General features: G+C 43.6%; 1 protein-coding gene across 2 annotated transcripts; it reads left to right on the top strand.

Annotated features, from left to right (window-relative positions):
• The first annotated feature begins 5063 nt into the window (after nt 1-5063).
• Nucleotides 5064-19281, top strand: HMGXB4 (HMG-box containing 4). Of its 2 annotated transcripts, none has more exons than XM_085048903.1 (11): nt 5064-5263; nt 7299-7404; nt 7972-8087; nt 8774-8849; nt 9760-10919; nt 12082-12163; nt 12641-12705; nt 13002-13107; nt 13653-13822; nt 15007-15129; nt 16976-19281. In XM_085048903.1, the coding sequence occupies exons 2-11, from the start codon at nt 7374-7376 to the stop codon at nt 17018-17020; spliced, it is 1974 nt and encodes a 657-aa protein (XP_084905029.1). In that variant the 5' UTR covers nt 5064-5263; nt 7299-7373; the 3' UTR covers nt 17021-19281. The 2 variants fall into 2 exon arrangements, with proteins under 2 accessions (XP_084905029.1, XP_084905028.1); XM_085048902.1 differs by lacking the exon at nt 5064-5263 and adding an exon at nt 5542-5835.
• Nucleotides 19282-20112: the final 831 nt, after the last annotated feature.

The following is a 20112-nucleotide window of genomic DNA, read 5'->3' as shown; positions in this document are numbered from 1 at the left end:
GTAAAATAAGACGTTGGCACAGGAACAAATGGATGCAAGCTAATCATGTATACATTTAAGCTGGTAATCAGGAGATGGTTCCTAACATCAGACAGAATTGACTCTAGAACAGTCTCCCAGTGAGCATTGTGGGGGAATGAGATTTGATTACTTTAAAGATAAAGACTGATCAGTTTACAACAGGGATTGAATGACAGTGGGCCACAATAGCAGGGAACAGTGCTTGCTGACCCAAACCATGTTGTCTTACCAGTGACCCTGAAAGCACTGAAAATCACCTGCCATGTAAAACACACAAAATGTCCTGCAACACCAACTCCTCCCAACACACACTACTCTGGAATGCATAGCTCTGTTATTCCTCACCTACTCATCACATCAGTACATCTCAGTTTCTTTACTGAGAATCCAACCTTGGTGAGTCTGGAGCTCTTTCCACATGTCACCTCTTGCCCATATTTTTGCAGCAGCTCCATAGCCCATGGCACACCACAGTCACAAGCCTGGCATTGCCCCAGCTGGCATCTCAAGAATTTTGCAGGCAGCACTGTCCTGTTGCCAGCTTCTGCAAACTCCACTGCCACTTTCTAGCTGTTCAGGGAACAGTGAAGTCTCCTGCTCTTCCCAAAAGTACCAGCAATGGCATCTGTAGCCAGAAGCACAGGGAACATGCAGGCTTGGTTCACAGAACTTTACATGATGCATGACCTATCTACATTATTTGGAGAGAATACTAGTACAATTACATAGTAATTTCTGCTGCCCAATACAGGGCAGATGTCAATGCTGTGGGTGTGTCATAAACAGAAAACTGCAGGAATGAAGCACCTCAGAGTCACAGGTGAAGGATCATGCTACGAGGTCTAAAAAGAGAAGAACAGGTCAGTCTGACCTGTACAGAAGAGGGTTATAATGGAATCAAGGTATGAGAGGATGAATTTAAATAAATGAACAGGTTCCAGGGAAAAAAGGGAAAATACAAATCAAAAATACAGCTAGAGCTGAATGCCTGATGTTTTATGGGAGCAGGGCTGTGAGCAGACACCAGCAAGGTCTCCAGGGAGCAGGCATGGAGGGAGACCTCAGTGCTAAATGCAATGCAATAGGCCCTGCATGTCTCTGTGAAACTCAGATTAAACCAATTCTACCTCCCTGGCAGGTGGTGAGAAGTGAGACACCAGAATCAGTGAAAAGAGGCAAATTCAATGGTGACTGATTGCCTGCATCTAGCCTTTTCTTTATGTGTATCACCCCAGCATAGTCCTTCTCCCTTTGCTTAAGCACATCCAGGCTCTTCCTCTCCAGACCCCACAAACCCTACTGCAATCCACTGCACTTTTTCCCTACCAGATGGACACTGACCTCCCATCTCACCTCAGCTCTCTCAGTGTATGAACACAGAGGGTGCAGCAGGAGGAGCAGGGGGAGAAGGTGTGTCCCCACTGTGACAGATGCTGTGGCTCTGGGGAACACTCAGGCTGCTGCACTGACATTACAGATGAATGCACACACCTTTGTGGTTTCATTAATGACTGTACTGAATGATGAAGAGGCATGGAAATGAATGCATCCTGCACAAAAAAGCAAAGACAAATGGGAAGTAATTTAAATAAAGCTCCAACACCAAAATAATGCACATAACAAATCTTTTGAAGTTTTGATTCTCTGAGGAAGCAAGTTCTTGTATCCCAAGGGGAGTCACCAGCATTGTTTATAAATAAGACTAAGGAAATTACATGTGTGAGGCAATTGGCAAGCAAACAATGTTCATTACACCTAAAGTCACAGAGACATCATGGTCACTTCCTCCACTTTCCTTTTTAAGACCAGCTTGGTAGCTAGTAACATACAAGTCTTGTAATATGCACTGAGAAGAGTAATTCAGTGTGCAAAAGAAGCAACAAGACCAACAAGTGCTACAAGAGTAGCACTGTCTGTGTGCTGCTTTTCTTGGATAGGTGGAGATCAGAGGTTTTAAACCAGGCTCCATTCCAGCTAATGCAAAATCGTATTGGAATCTTGGGGAAAAAAATATGAGAAACTGGGACAGGAGTGAAAAGAAATGTATGAGTTGCAAAACTATGACAGTTTTGTTCAATGATAATTGTTCACACAGCTCTGGATGCTGAATTTAATTCAGAACATAACTTGGTTGTAAGCTTGTGCTCATGTTATTATTCATTTCCCTCGTACTCATTGCACTTGAGACACCACAGAACTAAGTACTAAAACCCAATGAAATAAAAGAGAGCTACTAAATCTAGAAGCTTGGACTATTGTTCAGCCAGGAGAAAAAAAGCAGACAAGGATGCATGGTGGGAATAAAGTGGGGAAAGCAAGACCTGACTGGGTGGCTTCATGGGCAGCAAGCCCTTAGCACATAACCAATCTTGCATTATGCATAGGGAGCTATACACACATCCTAAAATGTTCTGCACTGGCAAGAGCATTTTATACAATATGTATCTCACAGCCAAGAGGACACCTGAGGGAACATACCATGTTCCCTTGTGCAATTTCTCTCCCAGGGATGTAGGCAAAAGAATGCAAGATGCTCTGAGCAAAAGAAGCAAAAGGCTTCTCACAACAGTCTGAGGCTGACTGAAGCTGTGTTTCAGGTAAAAAAGCTATATGGACTGTTTGATTTTCTGATTCCCTCACTATGACCTCTTATATTCCAGAGAACGAAGAAACAATTCTGTCAAGTGTTAAAGGATTTGAAGGGGTTGTGACTCTCTCAAATTTGCTATCAGCATTCTGACATTTTCCCCACCTGACCTGTTTAATCTAGGTGTATACTCTAAAGAGATTCCTGGATTTTCTAGAAAAGCAAAAGGCTAAGCTGTCTGCAAGCACCCAGTAAATACCAATGTTTTGTACTGGCTGGTTCCCTTTATGAGCTCTGAAGAATGGGAATGATTGAAATGAATTTTTCTGAGCATTTCTTCACTGACGAAAAGTGCAGTAGAAAGGACTACATGTTATTGTTGCTACTATTACAATTCCTATTCCTATTATTACTACTATTATGTTTCTTCTGTGGGAGGAAAGAAACTTGGATAGATCTCAACAGGGGGAGTCTGAATGATTGGTGCTTCAGTGGCTTTATGTGCAAGTATCCTGCTATATGCTCGTTTTTGCAAATTCATCTGCAAATTCACTCTTTCTCATCCACACACTGTCCCTGACACAATCTAATACCTATGAACCATCCAGTATTAAAAACATTAAACTGTAGGGGAGCTCAAATGCTTTTTCTTTCTAGGGTGCAGAATATTAAACATACCATCCCTACACATTTACTAGCTATCATTACCGAACACTTGCTATCATCAAATACCAGACTAATTTAAGCTCTCAATTTTCAAAGCAATCTGAATCCCCCTGTTCCTTTGGGCTTCATGTAGCCTCTCCCACTCCCATGCTCATGGCTTCTTGCTCCCATTCTGGCTCCACCTGAGCCACAGGCCAGGTGCTCCCAGGAGTTAGCTGATGTTTCTGTTATGTCTATAGATGTTTTTGTGCAGCCTGTAATGTGAGCAAGAAAGATGAAGATTATAAAAACGCAGGAACTGTGGTTTTGCTGTGCTGTGCATTGTCAAATGGGGTGTGGATCCATCACTGGGACCCCTGGAAACATCAACAATAAACAGATGTGAAGGAGCAGGTCATGTCTGGTTCACTTCTGGCAAGATTCTGGTCGTGAATGTGCAGAGACACTTGTCCACCTTGGTGATTCCTCCCTGGATTAGTGTCTGGAGGGCAAGGAGTGACCTTAGTTTGGCCAGCAGCAGGCAGAGATGTGCATGCATGAGAACATCTGCACAGGCTTTGTGCTCAGCCTAAGGGATGGTGAGTTTTTACCCTGATGTGTTACACTTGCAGACACTGATCAGTGTGTACAGGCTGTACCCCTCGCTTTGGATCAAACCACACTTCCACACAGCACAACAGGCATGGCCCTCCGTTCTCTTCACATTCCTCTAGGCCCTGCTGCACTGCAAATAACTCCTGTCATCATTCTGTGCTTGTTAGGACACAAAGGCATCAGCAGGACCAGAAGGGGGATCCGGAGGGGATGGGGAGCAGCCTGTCTGTGGAGGGTCAGGCTGGGGAACAGCCTGTCTGTGGAGGGTCAGGCTGGGGAGCAGCCTGTCTGTGGAGGGTCAGGCTGAACCTCAGGCATGGCTGGGAATGACAGTCTGCAGACAGCATGTGACTGGGAGCAGCTCTGCCAGAGAGTCACGGGGGGATCTGCCAGCATCTAAATAAAAAGACAGCTCTTGCATCAGTGGAGATTATGGGATTTAAGGTGACAGTGGAATGAGGTTTGTTGAACTTCCCAACAGGTCATAGTGAAGAAGGGCTAACCCAGTGGGGGAAAGGCTTCTTTTCTGACCTGGATGTTTCCTAAGCTTTTTTTAAGGTCTGTCTTGAAGCTTTTGCAATAATGACCGAGCCCTTTGGAAGATGCTGGGGGATGTTTGCCTTTCTCTCGGCTGCCATCGCTAGACAATGGATCAGAATGGGTGTCAGTGTTGTGTGATGCTTTCCCGGGCAGCATCCCCGAGAGTGCAGCTCAGACCCGCTGCTCTCTGCCCCGCTGCCCCGAATCCACCTGAGCAGAGCATCGCTCAGCTCCTGGGGAATCCGACAGTCCAGAGGCACATGTGCCCGTTCCTGTGCGGGTGTGACTGATCGCATCGAAGCTCTGGCTCTGTCACTGTTTAACAATAGCATTTCACCCTTTCCATTGACCCACCGCGGCGGCGACAAGCAGCCAACAACTGACACACAGGGGCGATGGGAGAGGGGAAGCTGCGCCGGCACAGCACACACGCAGAGGAGGCTGCGCCAAGCCGGGGGCAGGAGGGTCAGACCCCTGTCCCGGCGGTGGGTGAGGCCTAGCCCCGGCACGGTGTCCCCGAGTGTCGCTGCCTCCGAGGGACTCGCGCCTCCCGCGCCATCGATGCGCTCGGCAAGCGCGCACCCCGCCCTCCCCCCACCCCGTTGGATGCGCTCGGCGCTCGGCTGGCCGGGCCTGGCGCGGGTGCCTCGTCTCCCTGTCCAAGATGGCGGCGGCGGGCGGCGGCGCGGCGGGAAGCGGCGGGGCCGAGTGAGGCGGCCGCGGCCCTCCCCACCCTGCGGCCGCGGCTCGGCGCCGGCCGGCCTTGTCGCCGCTGGGCGGCCCCGCGGTCGGGGCGCCCCCGGGCGTGCTGCAGGGGCGGAGCCGCGGGCTGGCGTGAGGCTGGAGCCCGCTGGGGTGAGGGGGCGCTTGGCGGGAGCGGGGCGGCCGAGCCCGCTTTGAACGGAGGCGGCGGCGGGGCGCGGGGCCGGGGGGTGTCGGGGCGCATGCGCAGCGCGGGCCGGCCGCCGCTCCGAGCCCGCTGAGGGCCCTGCCCGGAGCGCGCCCTGCAATGCCCGGCGGCACGGCTGCGCTAGCAATGCTCAGCTGCCCTCGCAGTGCCCGGCGGCACGGCAGCCCTCGCGGGAAATCAATGGGGCAGGGAGCCGCGGCCTGGGGGCAGCGGCAGCGAGCTCCGTGCGGAGCCCCGGGGCTGCGAGACAGCGAGGCTGGGCCGGGAACCGGCTGTCATGTGCGTGAAGGGATGGGAGGCGTGAAGGGAGAGCTGCCCCGCCGAGCCTGTGCCATCGCTGCTGAAATCTAGGAATCTGAAGCAGGGGAACCTTGTCGAGGTTTACAGATGAGAGTAGCTAAGGGTATTTTTTTTTTTATTTTTGGCGGATTGGAGGTCTCTTCTGTGAGCCCCTTTGGGCAGTATCTGCCAGCCTTTGTACCTGCCAAGCAGATAAGCTTTACAGAGAAACTAAAAGGTACTCATGTAGGTACGAAGAAATCTTAGACTCTCCAAGTCATTCATTCATGAATTACTGTCTTCAGCTTTGTTTTGCTGAGCAGTACCTGTATTAGGTCCTTACCATCTTGAGCACAGTGCTTTGGTCTTGTGTGTGTTCCCACTGAAGTCTGTGTGACAGAGGAACATCACAAAATGTTGACAATGTCTGGTTCAAGATCCCGAGCCCACAAGTGGCAAGATGCTCTTTTTTATTGCCAGGTGCAGTGCTCATGTTGGGTAAAATTGTTGGGTTTGCCATTATACTGGCAATGTATAAAGGTCAGAGTCCTGACTTGACAGTCTGCAGTTTTCCCAAAACCTGAAAAATAACATGTATTCCTATGAATTTAAACAGAAACGTATCATGTAACTGTAAGCTTGATTTAGTTGTGACTTTGTTGTGTCACTTAAGTAGCCACTATAGGATGAATATGTTTCACATTGTCAGCCTCAGACAGTTGTTTATGAAATCGAGGTGCCTGAGGGATGTGCAAACACAAGTTCCCTGCTCCCAAGGTATTCCAGTGCAGCATCAGTGTGGCAAGATGACCATGCCAGCTAGGATGAACAAGCTGCATGGTCCTTGTGTCTGGATGTTTACACATGTGCACACACAAACACACCAAGGCAGCTGAGGGTGGTTGGTTTAATCCCACAGGAGCAGAAGATCGATCTTGCTAAGCTGGCCACTGGCTGAGGAACAAAAGCTGTTTGCTCTGAGAGAGCCAGAGTGTGACTGTTGCACAGCAGCACTGTCCTGCTGTGTGCCCATAGCTGGAACAGTGACTCAGTTAGAGGAGCCTGAAGCATGGAGAGCAGAGGTTGGATTGCTGCAAGCCTAGATAACAGGAGTGCTCTCTGCCATCCCCTCTCCCAGGCTGGCATTCAGAATGGCTGCAGTGGTACTTTGGGAAACACATCAGGAGGATGCATGCCTTTAATACAAAATGTGTGATCCTCTGGTTAAAAAAATTAATAATTCTTTTACAATTTAATTATTTCTGCCTGGTCCCTTCTTTTCCCTTGCTTCATCTGAGATTCAAGGGTTTGAAATCTCTGTAAATATCCCACTCTTGGCTACAGTGGCTCCTGACAAAAAATTGCTTTTACACAGTTTGGGTACAGTTTTGTGTGTCATGAAAATCAAACTCAGTTGTCTTCTCACCCTCTTTCTGGTTTTGCTAATAAATTACTTCAGTGAGTTAGATATTTTATAAGAAAGAGGTGGTATTTTCTATCTTTAAAATAATAAAACATCAATTTTTAATAAAAAAACTCTAAATCTGTCAAGCCTGAAGAGTGGCCAGAGCCCACCAGAAGGCAGACACCTTTCCTTTCCCACTATCTTCTAGAGAATCCTGATTTGGTTCAGAGAAAGTTTCCCAATCTACACAGTGGTTCTTCATTACAGAAGGGTTATTTTCATTCTCTGTTTCTCAGACCTTTTCCTATAGATGGGAACGGGGGAAGGAGCCCAGACGTGGCAACTCATTCACAGGCTTCTGCAGGATCACCATGGCTTATGATGGCGCCAAGAAGAAAGAAGGTATGACTGCTTCATAATCTCAGAGGCATTTGTTAAAAAAAAAAAAAACAAAACCCAAAAAGGGTGCCCTTTGCAGTCCTTGCCAGGCCTAGTGTGCTGTGGAGCCCCTAAATTTAACCTGGCCAAGTTACTGGGGGATCCCAAGCCCTTGACTTTTGGGTGTAAAGTACTGGGATTAGAATTTGAGAGAAATGGGTGGTATTTCCTAATGTAGGCACCTTGATTGGGAACTCTGTCACTGCAGCCTCTCTTCTCCCTGCCAGGTCAATGGGACAGGGATAATGATACATTTAGTCATGGTCACATTTCTAGGTCCACTTGTCTCTAGGAAGGAATATCCAACCATTAGAAAATAGATCTGGAAGGATTATGTTAGAGCACCAAGTCTCATCCCTCTGGTCAGACAGTACAAACTGTTGTCTTTCAGGCCTCTGTGCTTGTTGGGTTTTGTGCATCACTCTGTGCCAGTGTCCTCTGTTAGCTTGTTTTGTGCACAGTCCACTTGTCTATCATTCCTTAACGAGGTATTTAATTTCTTCCTTTTTCCATATTTCCCATGAATCACAGAGTTCCTAGAGAGTCACCGCAGTGTTGATGACGGGCTGGCACCTAGCAGGATACAGCGAGAGAAGAAACGCTCCTACAAGGATCTTCTGCAAGAGGAAGATGAGGTAACAACTCAGGTAGGAACCCTCAGAGAGAAGGTTCAAGGTGTAAGGAGATGTGTAAAGGTAGTGATGGAATGGGTTTCTTGTCCTTTTTTAGGAAATGTATGTAGAAGATGGTAAGAGTAGCTAATCATGTCCTTTATTGTTCAGTAACTTTCCTGGGGAAAAGGAGGAGATCAATCCCTGATTCTGATTTTTCTGGCCTCAGAAAATAAGGTGGAAGGACTAATGTCCTAGTGTTGATGTAGAGCCTTGCAAGTCACAAGATGCCATGAGTAACTTCTTACACACATTTTTTTAAAATGCAGCATTTACAGTTGTGTAAGTGGCCAACAAAGGATGGGTGGAATATTAACTGATGCACTGTTGTCTTCCTGATTCTGCAGACAGCCTGAAACGATAGCTCTTGAGAGGAATGAACTTGCCCTTTTCACCTCTTTGGGGCCTTAACTCTTGAAATCACATAGTGGCAACTTAAGTTTCTTCAAAACTTTCCTCTTTGACCTAAAATTTCTGCTGTTAGCTGAAAGGTGACTATCTAGTGACTTTTTTTCCATCTGGAAAGCAAGTTCAAGTTTGAAATTAAAATCTTCTACCGTGCAGATAGAATTCTGTAGAGGAGCTTCAGTTTCAGATTAGTAAATTGATCAAGACACAGATAATAATTAGATGACATGGCAACTTTTTTCTTCTTATTCCAGGACAGTGAGTTTTTTCCAGGGACAGAATCTCACAAAAAGAAGAGAAAACACTCCTCTGATGAGTTCTGCTACAGAGGTAAGGTAGTAATCCAGCAGGGTAAGGGGCTAACAAATCATGACTTTGAGGAAAGAATGCTCTTAAACCAGTTTCATCAAGCTTTGTGGTTAGCATCTTATAGGACAACAGTACATCTTGCCTTAGAGCAAGTAATCAGAAACCTAACACTGATCAGCATCAGACAGCAGAAGATTAGGGAATTATATTTTCAGAGTCCATCTTAACAAATGGCCATTGCTGGGGGTAGAGATCTTCCATCCCCTTTTCATTGACAAGTCACAGTTTTCTTACCCATACATTCCCATTTGACATTTGCTTTTCTTTTTTTCCTATTGCATTACAACCTAGTTATACTTACAGATAGTATAACTTTCTCTGAATTTATAAAAATAGAATGTCTGAGGTTGAAAAATAATTACTTTTCTATTCAGTTATTCTCAAAAGTAATAAGTTGGCCAGAAAATGACAATTTGGTTCATAAAAGCTTAACACATTCAGGGTATTTTTTGGTCCAATAAAAGAAGAAAGCCAAACTGAAATTTCATCTTTCATCAAAATCTGTCTGCAGAATGAAAAAGCTCTTATTTTCAACTCATTGGTCTCACTTTGGCTAAAAATGGCATGAAAACTTGAGATGTAATTTCAATAAGATGTATTTGCATCAAAATATGTTCTTTCACAATAGAGTGGAGTTTGACAAAACTTCAAGAACTTACCTACTGTCTGCCTTCCTTAAATTATTTGACCAGCTTGGCTGTCACAGCCTCTGATTTGTATCAGTAAGGCTGTGCTGAGCTGACTGTGGTTCTGTTTAAGCCAGGATGTAAATCTGTTACCTCTAATCATAAGGCTCACAGGATTCTCACTTCCCATCTTTGCTGTCTTTAAGGGAGTCATCTCAGTGTGTATTTCTCTTCATCTTTTTCAGGTGTCTCTCCTTTGGATCTACCATCAAAGAAAAAGAAAAAAGCAGCTTCTAGCCCATCCTCAGCTGATACAACCATGGATTTAATCAAGGCTATCACCTCACCTTTGGCCACAAGCTCAAAGTCTTCAAAGAGGAGCTCTGAAAAATCATCTCATTCTTCCTCTGGCCATTCTGAAAGCAGAAAGGAGCATCCCAAGAAGAAGCTGAGTGGGAGCAGTGGGGAGCACTCAGTGGATGACAGCAGCTCCCACAAATCTAAAAAAATGAAACCTCTTTACGTGAACACGGAGACACTTACTCTTCGTGAACCTGACGGCTTGAAGATGAAGCTCATCCTTTCACCAAAAGAGAAAAGCAGTGCAGCAGATGATGATTCTTTGTCCTACTCTTCAGCACCAGCAGCTGCAAAGAAATCTTCAAAGAAATCCACCCGAGATGAGCAAGGCTCATTCCTGCTGGGTCACGATCTGCAGAGCTTCCTGAAGTCATCCCGGAAGAAGCACAAACCACCTCCAGACTCCCATCCATCTTCAGAGAGTTTTGGTGCTGACACCTCCCTTCATTCAGAGGGCCATGGAAGCGAGTATGACATCTCAGGTGTGGAGGCACCGCCAGAATCTGGTTCTTCTTCTGGTGGAGAGTTGGAGGCTGGAGAGCTGGTGATAGATGACTCCTACCGGGAAATCAAGAAAAAGAAGAAGTCAAAAAAAAGTAAGAAAAAGAAGGACAAGGAGAAACACAGAGAGAAGAAGCACTCAAAGTCTAAAAAGAGTTCTGGGCACTCTCCTGTGGCGGTAGCAGAAGTAAGAATGTCACCACCACCTCCCAGTACCCCCTATGTTGTTCCTCCACCTCCTCCTGCTGTTTTTCACTCAGATGGTCAAAGTGAGAAGAGGAGGAAGAAGGAAGACAAGGAGAAGGATAAACCTGAGAAATGGGAAAAGGAAAAAGAAAGAGAAAAGGAAAGAGAAAAGGAAAAGGAAAGAGAAAAAGAAAAAGAAAGAGAAAAAGAAAAGGAAAGAGAGAAGGAAAAGGAAAGAGAAAAAGAAAAGGAAAGAGAGAAGGAAAAGGAAAGAGAAAAAGAAAAGGAAAGAGAGAAGGAAAAGGAAAGAGAAAAGGAAAAAGACAGAGAAAGAGAAAAGGACAGAGAAAGAGACAAAGTAAGGAAAAATTGGAGAGAAAATAGAAATTGGGTGGTGGGAAATGGTGAATTAGTCACTCCATTACAAAAGCATGTTACATTGAAACTAAGGATAACTAATAGCAGTTATCAGTGGTTTAACTGAAACATGTTTGGAAAAATGTGTCAGCCACTCTGGTTTCTATTTGTAGCAAAAGGAATTTATGCTTTTCTGGCTTTGTGGCACAGACAGTCTTTAGCCGGTAGAGGTTCTCTGGGGAAGTTATACTTAATTTTGCTTGGTACAGATCATGTATCAAGCACATCTGCATATTTTTCTAATGTGAATGGCTCTAGCTATTCCCAGGCAGACTTCTGGACTAGTGATCAAAGTTGCTGTAAAAAGGAATCAAGCTCTTACCTGAAAATTGGAGATATTTACCCATTTACTCCAGTATTCAAATTAAATTCTAATTCTTGTAGACTGCCATGTTCCTAGTTTTGTCCTGTATTTATATATTCAGTTTTCCATGGTTACTGCATTAAGATATGAGTAGCAGAAATGGTAGCTAGCATATGAACGAGTTGATATAACTGTAGCTGGGTTAAGTAAATGGGGGAAAGCAGTTTGTGCATGTTCAGATAGAGAAATAACGCTTTGCTTGAGGAAATGGGCAGAGAGAGCCCAAATCTGTTGAGGCATTATCCTATTCTATTTGGGAATTTTTCCCTGACCGTAGCTCAGCAACTGTAACACTTTTGCTGTCAATGTACTACACAGTCTCTTTTCCTGCCAATTTGAAGTACTTTGTAAGGATGCAAGGAACATGATCATGAGGACTGAATTGTTTTGACAGATTTATAATAGATACTGTGAATAGTATACTATAACAGATCCTGGGTTTTATTATTTTAAGTTTTAAAACTAAGATACTTTAACAGAGTTGTACATTGATCCTGAATTTAGAATGGCAGCTTGTTGAGTTTTGCAAGGTAAGCTTTGTACTAAGACCAGTTCTGGATGATTCCTGTGCTTTCATAAACACTAAATTCAGCCAGAAGATGTAAAAGACTGCTTTTTAAGGTTCCCTATCTAAGTACCATATCTTTATTTAAGTCTTCAATATATGCCAAATTCATATTAAATTGGAGAAGGTCTCATCATAATTAAAAATCTTTGTTTCCTTTCTTCTTCTGTCTAGCCAAAGAAGAAAAACATGTCTGCTTATCAAGTGTTCTGTAAGGAATATCGTACAACTATTGTGTCTGAGCACCCTGGAATAGGTAAGAGAATAATCCAGCCTTCTCTACTCTTGATTATACACCTGTCAGATTACTTAGCAGAACATATTGTCTCTGTTTCAGACCAACCTCTTAATTTTGACATGATGCAAAGACTCTGCCAATGTTACTTAGAATTAGAGTGGCAAAGGTGGAGGAGTGGATTTCATGATTGTATTTTATTTTAACCAAGCTGTGAGTCTGGATAAAGAAGTTGCTAGCTCTTTCTTTACTTAAAGAGTTACCTTCATTGTGTCACTTTCCTGTAAATACACTGGGTCTTCATAGTCCTGGTATCAGTTTGGGATTTTTTTCCATTTTAAACAGTACGAGGAATGCACATTTTCAGGACAGTGTGGAGAGTTCCAGTTCTGGAATGGCTTGCTTCCTACATGTTTGTGGATGGGCCAGTAAATTTCCTAGGTTCTCCCCATGATTTTATGGTCAAATTTGTTTTAAACATTTCTTTCTTTCTGCCAGATTTTGGAGAGCTAAGTAAAAAACTGGCAGAAGTGTGGAAGCAGCTACCTGAGAAGGATAAACTGGTGAGTGTTTGTGTGAGGTGTTTTTGTAAAATGATTTGTGTGAACTAGATGCTTAGATCAGAATGTGCTGGCAGCATTGCCACCATGCCTTGAAATTTGTTACCTATATCCCCAAAGCATGTAAAGGTGGAAAGTATGGAAACCTTGCCCTTGCAAAGATAAAAGCATTCATTTTCTTACGATATTGCTTCATCTCTTAGCTATGTAACATCATTCTGCCTCCAGGTCCTGGCATCAGGTAACAGAATTACCTAATGTTATTATGAATCTTTCTTTTCTTACCATGGTAACTACAGACCTGGAAACAGAAAGCTCAGTATCTCCAACACAAGCAGAATAAAGCAGAGGCCACCACTGTGAAGAGAAAGGCGTCATCTTCAGATGGTGCACCAAAAATGAAAGGTAATTGTTGCACTGTATTTGCTCTCATCACTTTTCTTGGACAGGGAAGGTAGTGTTGCCTGTAGAATAAGAAATAAAGAAAAGAAATAACCTGCTTCATCTCCCTACCTGCTTTCTCACAAAGCATGACGTTTAAATCATGAGTCCAATCAACTTTTCTATGAGAGCAAGGATGATGTTAGCATTTTTCATAAAGATTTCCTTGTATGATTCATAGAATGGTGTTGGTTTCAGCACCTTAGGAATTGAAATGTAAAATAAGAAGAGGCAGAGAAGAGGTTCTGGTGGCATTAGTTTGCTGCTAGAGGAAGATGGTTTGTTCTTGGTTTTGCATCTCTGATGCCAAATCTCCCCAATTGCATTCAGCTGAAATAAATGCTTTGTACATGTGAAAAAAAAGTTTTGACTCCAAAGACTATGGGACTGGGGCAACAGAACTGTTTAAGCATCTCATGCCTGTAAGATTTGAACTTTACTAAGTAAATAAGCTTGTAACTAAAAGTGTGAAAGAAATTAATATGGAATTTTAATTTGTGTGTTTCTAGCTTCTCCACCAGGAGTGATTTCCCCTCATAAGAAATCCCCCACCAGCACCGTGGTGGTGCCTTCCTCACCAGCCAAAGCCCCTGAGACAGACCCTATTGATGTAGCTGCACATTTACAGTTGCTGGGTGAATCTCTGAGCCTCATTGGACACAGACTGCAGGAAACAGAGGTGAGTCTGTAACCAGCAATGTCACAGTGATGTCCTGTAATCTACACAATGCATTGAGGGGGATGATTAGTTTATTTTCTTAAAAGTTTAACCAGTGGTTTTCTGTTAGGGAGAGAAACTAGAGATGGCATGCCCTGTTTCTTTGATGCATTGCTCTTTATTTTCAGTGAAATAAAATGCCTCAGTAAACAGTAGGCATCAAAGAAAAGTGCTTTGCAGCTCTAGGTCATTGAAAACAATTCCTAGTTCAGCAAACTCTTCAGTCTTTTCTTACTATATGTTCACCTTGGATCTGGTACTTCCTTGCTATTTTGTCCATTTCTAGTCAGTTTCTGTTACTGTTCTGCCTCTTAGAAAGCTGTCAGCCTTTACCAGGAAGTTTTTTTGCATGTCCTGTAGTTTTCTGGCAGTATCATATTGCCAGTGCTTTGGATAGGGGCTACTGTTGTTTCAACTTAACTGGTTACATAATGTCACATTTTATGGTTTCCTAGGGCTAAATGATAGGGACTCTATGAACTACATGCACATGTGTACACTTTCAGAGCTCAGCCCAGCCTCTAAGGAGAAAAACATATTTGTCTCAAATAATATCACTGATTTTATAAGTAGTGTGATTATCTCACCCCACTGTACTTGCTTGTTTTATCACAAGTGAAATAAATGTTGTTGCATTTTGGTTTTGGTATGACTGTTTGAGATCGTTATCAGAGGAGCAACGAGAGTACAGAAAAGCACACAGACAAATTCCCTTTCCTGAAAGTATAACAATGACTAAAGCATTTGTTACAGGCTTAGCATTTCTTTAACTTCAAAAATAAAACCATTATTGTCATTAGGACTCATGCAGTTAACAAAAGAGATGGTATGAAATGGCACAGAAAATATATTACAAAAATTTGTGGAATGCAGTGTTTTATGCAGCTGACAACTTTCTGATGTTTTCTGTTGATTCCTGCCTTTATCTTGCACCAACCAGTTCATTGCCTACTGAACTCCTCAAATGTTTTGACCCAGCAGTCTCTCTGTGAAGCACAAGGCACAGTTTTGTTACTGTGTAAATAGTGAAAGTGGACTGGAGGAGCTGAAGATACTGTATCTGTGTGAGAATGGATACAGTTGCAAAAGAACCACAATTTGCACTACTCATCCCTATCCATTTTTTTTGCTTTCCTCCCTCCTAGGGAATGGTGGCTGTTTCAGGAAGTTTGTCAGTACTCCTAGATTCAATCATCTGTGCTTTGGGCCCGTTGGCATGTCTGACCACACAACTACCTGAGCTGAATGGCTGCCCGAAGCATGTTTTGGTGAGTTCTTTGTGGTTATTTTCCTTCTAGCACTGTTAATTTCAGGAGAGTTCAAATGGAGGTTTTTTGATTAATCAGTGTAATGTAATTATAATTCCAGCGCAATAAGAAAATTTGTCTTGGTCATGAACTTTTATAGAGGGATATTTACTGAAATTCTTACAGATATTACCATTGTACAATATTGTGCATTTTTTTTTCTCCCACTGGCAACTGACCTAATATTTGTAGCATTGATTGCAGTGTGGGTAGGTCCTGTTTTAGTGATGGACTCAATCAATCTGAATCAAATAAAAGTATGCCAGTATTTTTCAAAGTTCTAATTTTCCATAAAAATAAAACCCATCTTCTAGCTGCTCTGTATCACACAAGCTGTTTTTCCTTCAGTGACATAAAAAACAGTTTGTGATCTCAGGATTCCTACAAGTAGCTGAAAACTTCTCTGAGGAAAGAAAAACAGTCTCTCTCTTAAGGAGCTGCATAACTATAGTTTCTTTTCCACTTTAAATTACTCTTAATATTGAGCCCTGATTTAGCAACAGCTTGTGGAATCTATGGATCCTGATGTAGACATAAGATTAATCTGGCAGCAGCAATCAGTAGTCATAGTTGCTACAAGAGACATGAATGAAGCAGCAAAGGAGAGGAGCAAAAATCAAAAATATACAGTGTGCAAAAGTTAAGAGACTAAAAATAAATCTGGCAGAGAGGATGACAAAAATGGGATATGAATTGTCATAATAGGGCAGCCCAAACGTTTATTCATTAAGAGAATTGATTGTCAACAACAGGAACAAAAATGACAATTTAGACTGTGAACTCCCACAAACTGGCTCTGTGCACAAAAGCTGAGTCAGTGGGGTGTTCCCATCTTAAAAAAAGCTCCTATGCTTTTTTTCCTTCCTGCTTGCCAAGTTTATTCAGAGCAGTGACGCCTCATGACTAGTGGTGCATTTATTGGAAACTCAATCAACTTATTGTTATAAGGAGCAATGGAGCTTTAGGTGAGTTTGGGCAGCTACCCTTCACTTCTGTAATCTGGTGCTGAGGAGTTGATAATAAATCTGATTTGCACTGTCAGATACATAACAACGGTGGTGTTTTAAGTCAGGGATAAACCCCAGAGGTTGTGTCACAATTTATCTTTCAGACAGTAGGTGGCATTGCTAAATTCTAGAATCACAGCTGATGCAGATCAGCTCCTCAGCCTCTCAGCTAAGGTAGTGTTCCCAAGGCCTCCTTCAGCTCTCCAGCCACAGGCTTGAGCTTACTAAAACACTGCATCTGGAGAACTTACAGCTGGGTCTTTTTGTCTGATGTGCATGAGAAGGACACTTACTCTCAGAATTCTGTTATGTTTTCCAAAAAAAACTGAAGGGCACTTCTTTGTTCCATATGACACCCTATTAGGGGGTGTGTTTAAGAGCTTTTCTCTTTACGTTTACTCTACAGAATTTGATAAAGAATTTGTGATTGTTGAGGGTTTTTTCATATGCTACAACTTTGATCACCTTCATCACTGATCTGTTCTGTGGTTGACATGATGTGGTCACAGAAACAAAGTATGGGGTTCAGAAGGCAGAGGTCACCTGGCGAGAGCCTCAAGCATTTTCAGTGTTTCCAGGTGCTTACCACTACTGAGGCTACTGAGCTACCTTTATGTTTAGTTAACCTACATTTCCAAAAGTGTGAAAATCAGCCTACTGATCCATGGGCAGATTTGGTTGTCTCATCCTATGACAACTTGTAACACAAGTGAATCTGCTTAGTACCCTCAACCTGTGTAATTTTTAAAGAATTTCCAGTTATTACCTGACACTAAAAACCACCAAATTTCTTTTCCCAGTCAAACACACTAGACAACATTGCCTACATCATGCCTGGACTTTGATGGGAAAGGATCCTGGGATGTACTCAACCTCTGCATAACTGACTTGTGTACATGCACTACACGGGCGCTCTCGAAGGGCTCCATGTGGAGGCTTTTAAAGTTTTATATGTGTATAGTGTATACATAGGATTGTAACTATTTGACTTCTGTTTTATGAAAAGTTGTGAAGTTAAGCTGAGAAAACCCTTTTGTGTTGGTGGGTGAAATGTCCTCCAAGCTGAAAGTATTTTGTATGAAGAATTCAGAAAGCTTTTGAGATATTTGCCTTAAATTCAGATTTAGTGGGGGAAGCAGACAGAGAATGGACTGCTCGATATAAAGAAGAAAGCTGTCACCATGGTAGGGGTCATTGAAACAGGTAGCCCAGAGAGGTTCTTGACTCTCCTTTCTTGATGGTATTCAAAAACTGAATCAGCAGCCTGCTCTAGTTGGACTTTCTTTAAGCAGGGACATGGACCAGATGACCTCCTAATATCCCTGCCAAACTAAAATATTCTGATATTCTATGGGCAGGTAGAGATGATAATATATTTTGGACCAAGGAATAGAACTGAATTCTTCACCAGCCCTATTTGTAACTTTTTCTGTTTAAAATCCACTGCTTGAGGCAAAGCTGGATAGCTTTTTGCCTCTTGGTCACTTTTTCCACCCCTTACTCCTCAATCAGTAATAACTGAAAGTTGTCAGTGTCAGCTGCCTGATCTGGTAGCTGGCATTTGAAGTGAAGATGACAAGAAGTTTAATTTTTCTTTGTGGACTCATACTCAAATCATCATTAGCACAATGTATCAACCCATTGCATTGGCTTGAGAGAACGAACCTCTTGCTGATTTTTCCACGGCATGATCAGCCTGCTTTGATGGAGAGGAATACAGAAGCAGATGGGAAAAACTTGGATTGCTTCTGCTCATCTTGCACCTGTTTTGTGAAATGGCTCATTCCCCATCCCTTTCACCAGCACTATTGCAGGAGCTGTGGTGCTGCTGCAAGGCAGTGACCAGCGGCCAGTTTGAAGCAGTTACGGCCAAGTAAGGCACATGTGGGTTGATTGGACTGGTTTTCCTTCCTTCCAGCCACATACTTGGAGTTTGGTTTTCTGCTCCTCTGGAAGAGGAGCCACAGGAGAAGACTTGATTCCTGTTCAGGCTTTTGTCTGTGTGTATGTATGTGTATGTGGTGTTCATATCACATGTATTTAACTTTTACCGATATCTGTAACAGATTTTAATTTATCCTGTATATTTCTCTGTGTGTGTATATATTTATATATATATACATAATTTAAAAGCAAAAGTTTCTCCCGCAGCCAACAGTGTGTGGAAGATGTGAATCAAGTTTGCCTCACCTCAATTCCTGCAGGAATCAACTTGTGTACAGTAGTAAGCATTGGCATTGTGCAAGGAAACACACCAGGAAGATTCTAAGGGTTTGTAGAAACAGACTATCTTGTAAAGATAGGTAGAACAACTGAAACACCACTTGACTCAGGACTTACCAGCTCTGTAACAGGAAAGTTTTAAAATCACAGAACAGACATTTTCCACTTCCAAGTCTAGCTTCTGTTCATCAGGGCAGTTGAAAATGAGCTGTCCCTGTTTGTGGCTGAGCCTCAAATCAGAAGTAAATTAAATCCTGGGGTGTGGAGGAGGGTTTTTCTCCCCATGCCTCTTTGCCACGTATTCCCCAGATGTGCCTGTACAAGGTAGTCTGTCTCTGACTGATCTTTTCTCAGTACAGTGAAGGGTTTTCTCAGTGCAGGAAGCACAGAACGTTCTCAGACCATCAGACCAGAACACACGTTTTAACAACTTACGACAAATCCCAGTGAGCCAGGAATTAGGAAGGGCCCAGGAGGGAGGCAGTCCAATCCTGCTTCAGATCCTGGCCCATGTTAAAGCATCTGCTGTTGTGAGCAGCACAGAATAACTGGCTCTTTGCAGCCCTTCCCAGTTGAGAGCATTGTGGTGAAGGGATAGATCTGCTTTTGAAGAAACAGGGGGATCAGCTGTAGCCTTGTCCTCTGTACATCAGAAAACTCTTGAAGAGTGAAAAACACACACGACCCTGTTGTATTGTATTTTTATTAAAATTTGTACACTTTGTATAATCTGTATCTTGTGGTATTTGGTACTATAGGGAAAACTTTGTCAAGACTTAGCAGTTTTTATATTTTTGTTATTTCTTTGCTGTTTGGTCCAGATTGCATTATAATTATACACAGACTTTTTTGTACTGTACTTACAATATAATTTTTTTTTTAACTTCTGGAGTATTGTCGTTCATTTCTGGCACGTGCTGTTTTCTGCAGCTGTTGTTACTACTTGTATTTAGTGTTTCTCAGCAAAACACATCCAGTCTGAACCTTGCTAAACTCACTCAGTTGGCACAGGTCACCCAAATTATCGCTGAAGCTCCTGACCGCTTGAGACCTCCCAGAAGGGAGATGTACCATGGAGCACTGCAGATGACATCAGGGCATTTGTCTTCCCTGCTGCCTCACCTCAGTTCAGGTTCGTGGCGTTCAGGTGACACCAACAGCCACAACTCGAGCGTGTTACGCGGGATGTCAGGCGTGGCAGCGTCAGCGCGGGATTTGAGCTAGTGATTAACATGTCCCCGTTTTCCGGGATGGGTGTTGGTTGATTGCAGGCTCGCCTTGGGCTGGGCACTTGTGGCCGGGAGCACATCGCACAACGCGGTGCATTTACCAACCACCCTGTATGGTCACAGAATGGTTTGGGTTGGACCTTAAAGATCACTTGGCTCCAACACCCCTGCCACAGACAGGAACACCGTCCACAAAAAAAAGTTTGCTCAAAGCCCCATCCAGCCTGGCCTGGAACCTTTCCAAGGATGGGGCAGCCACAACTCTTGGCAACCTGTCCCAGTACCTCACTAGCCTCCCGGTAAACAATTTCTTCCTAACTCCTACGATTACGCTTCCACACCGGGCTATGGAAAACTAAGAACCCATCGCCACGGGCTTTCCAGGATTTGGGCAGCGCTCCGGCTGGCGGGCGTTCTGCACGGTTCCGCGTGGCTGCAGAATGCGGCGGAGGCTAAGGGCCGGCAGGGCCGGCAGGAGCAGGGAC

Source organism: Lichenostomus cassidix, chromosome 1Aa (assembly GCF_008360975.1).
Source record: "Lichenostomus cassidix isolate B80296 chromosome 1Aa, HeHo_3.0, whole genome shotgun sequence".
Lineage (NCBI taxonomy): Eukaryota > Metazoa > Chordata > Aves > Passeriformes > Meliphagidae > Lichenostomus > Lichenostomus cassidix.
The sequence above is the reverse complement of the archived record's forward strand: the minus strand, read 5'-3'. Positions and strand labels throughout refer to the sequence as shown.

What these genes read in the sequence shown, in the direction of transcription:
- HMGXB4 (XM_085048903.1), top strand. Translation starts at nt 7,374, where the DNA reads ATGGCTTATGATGGCGCCAAGAAGAAAGAAG. An exon ending in TGATGAGTTCTGCTACAGAG is followed by an intron (nt 8,850 to 9,759) that starts GTAAGGTAGTAA and finishes CATCTTTTTCAG; the next exon opens with GTGTCTCTCCTTTGGATCTA. An exon ending in TGGTGCACCAAAAATGAAAG is followed by an intron (nt 13,108 to 13,652) that starts GTAATTGTTGCA and finishes GTGTGTTTCTAG; the next exon opens with CTTCTCCACCAGGAGTGATT.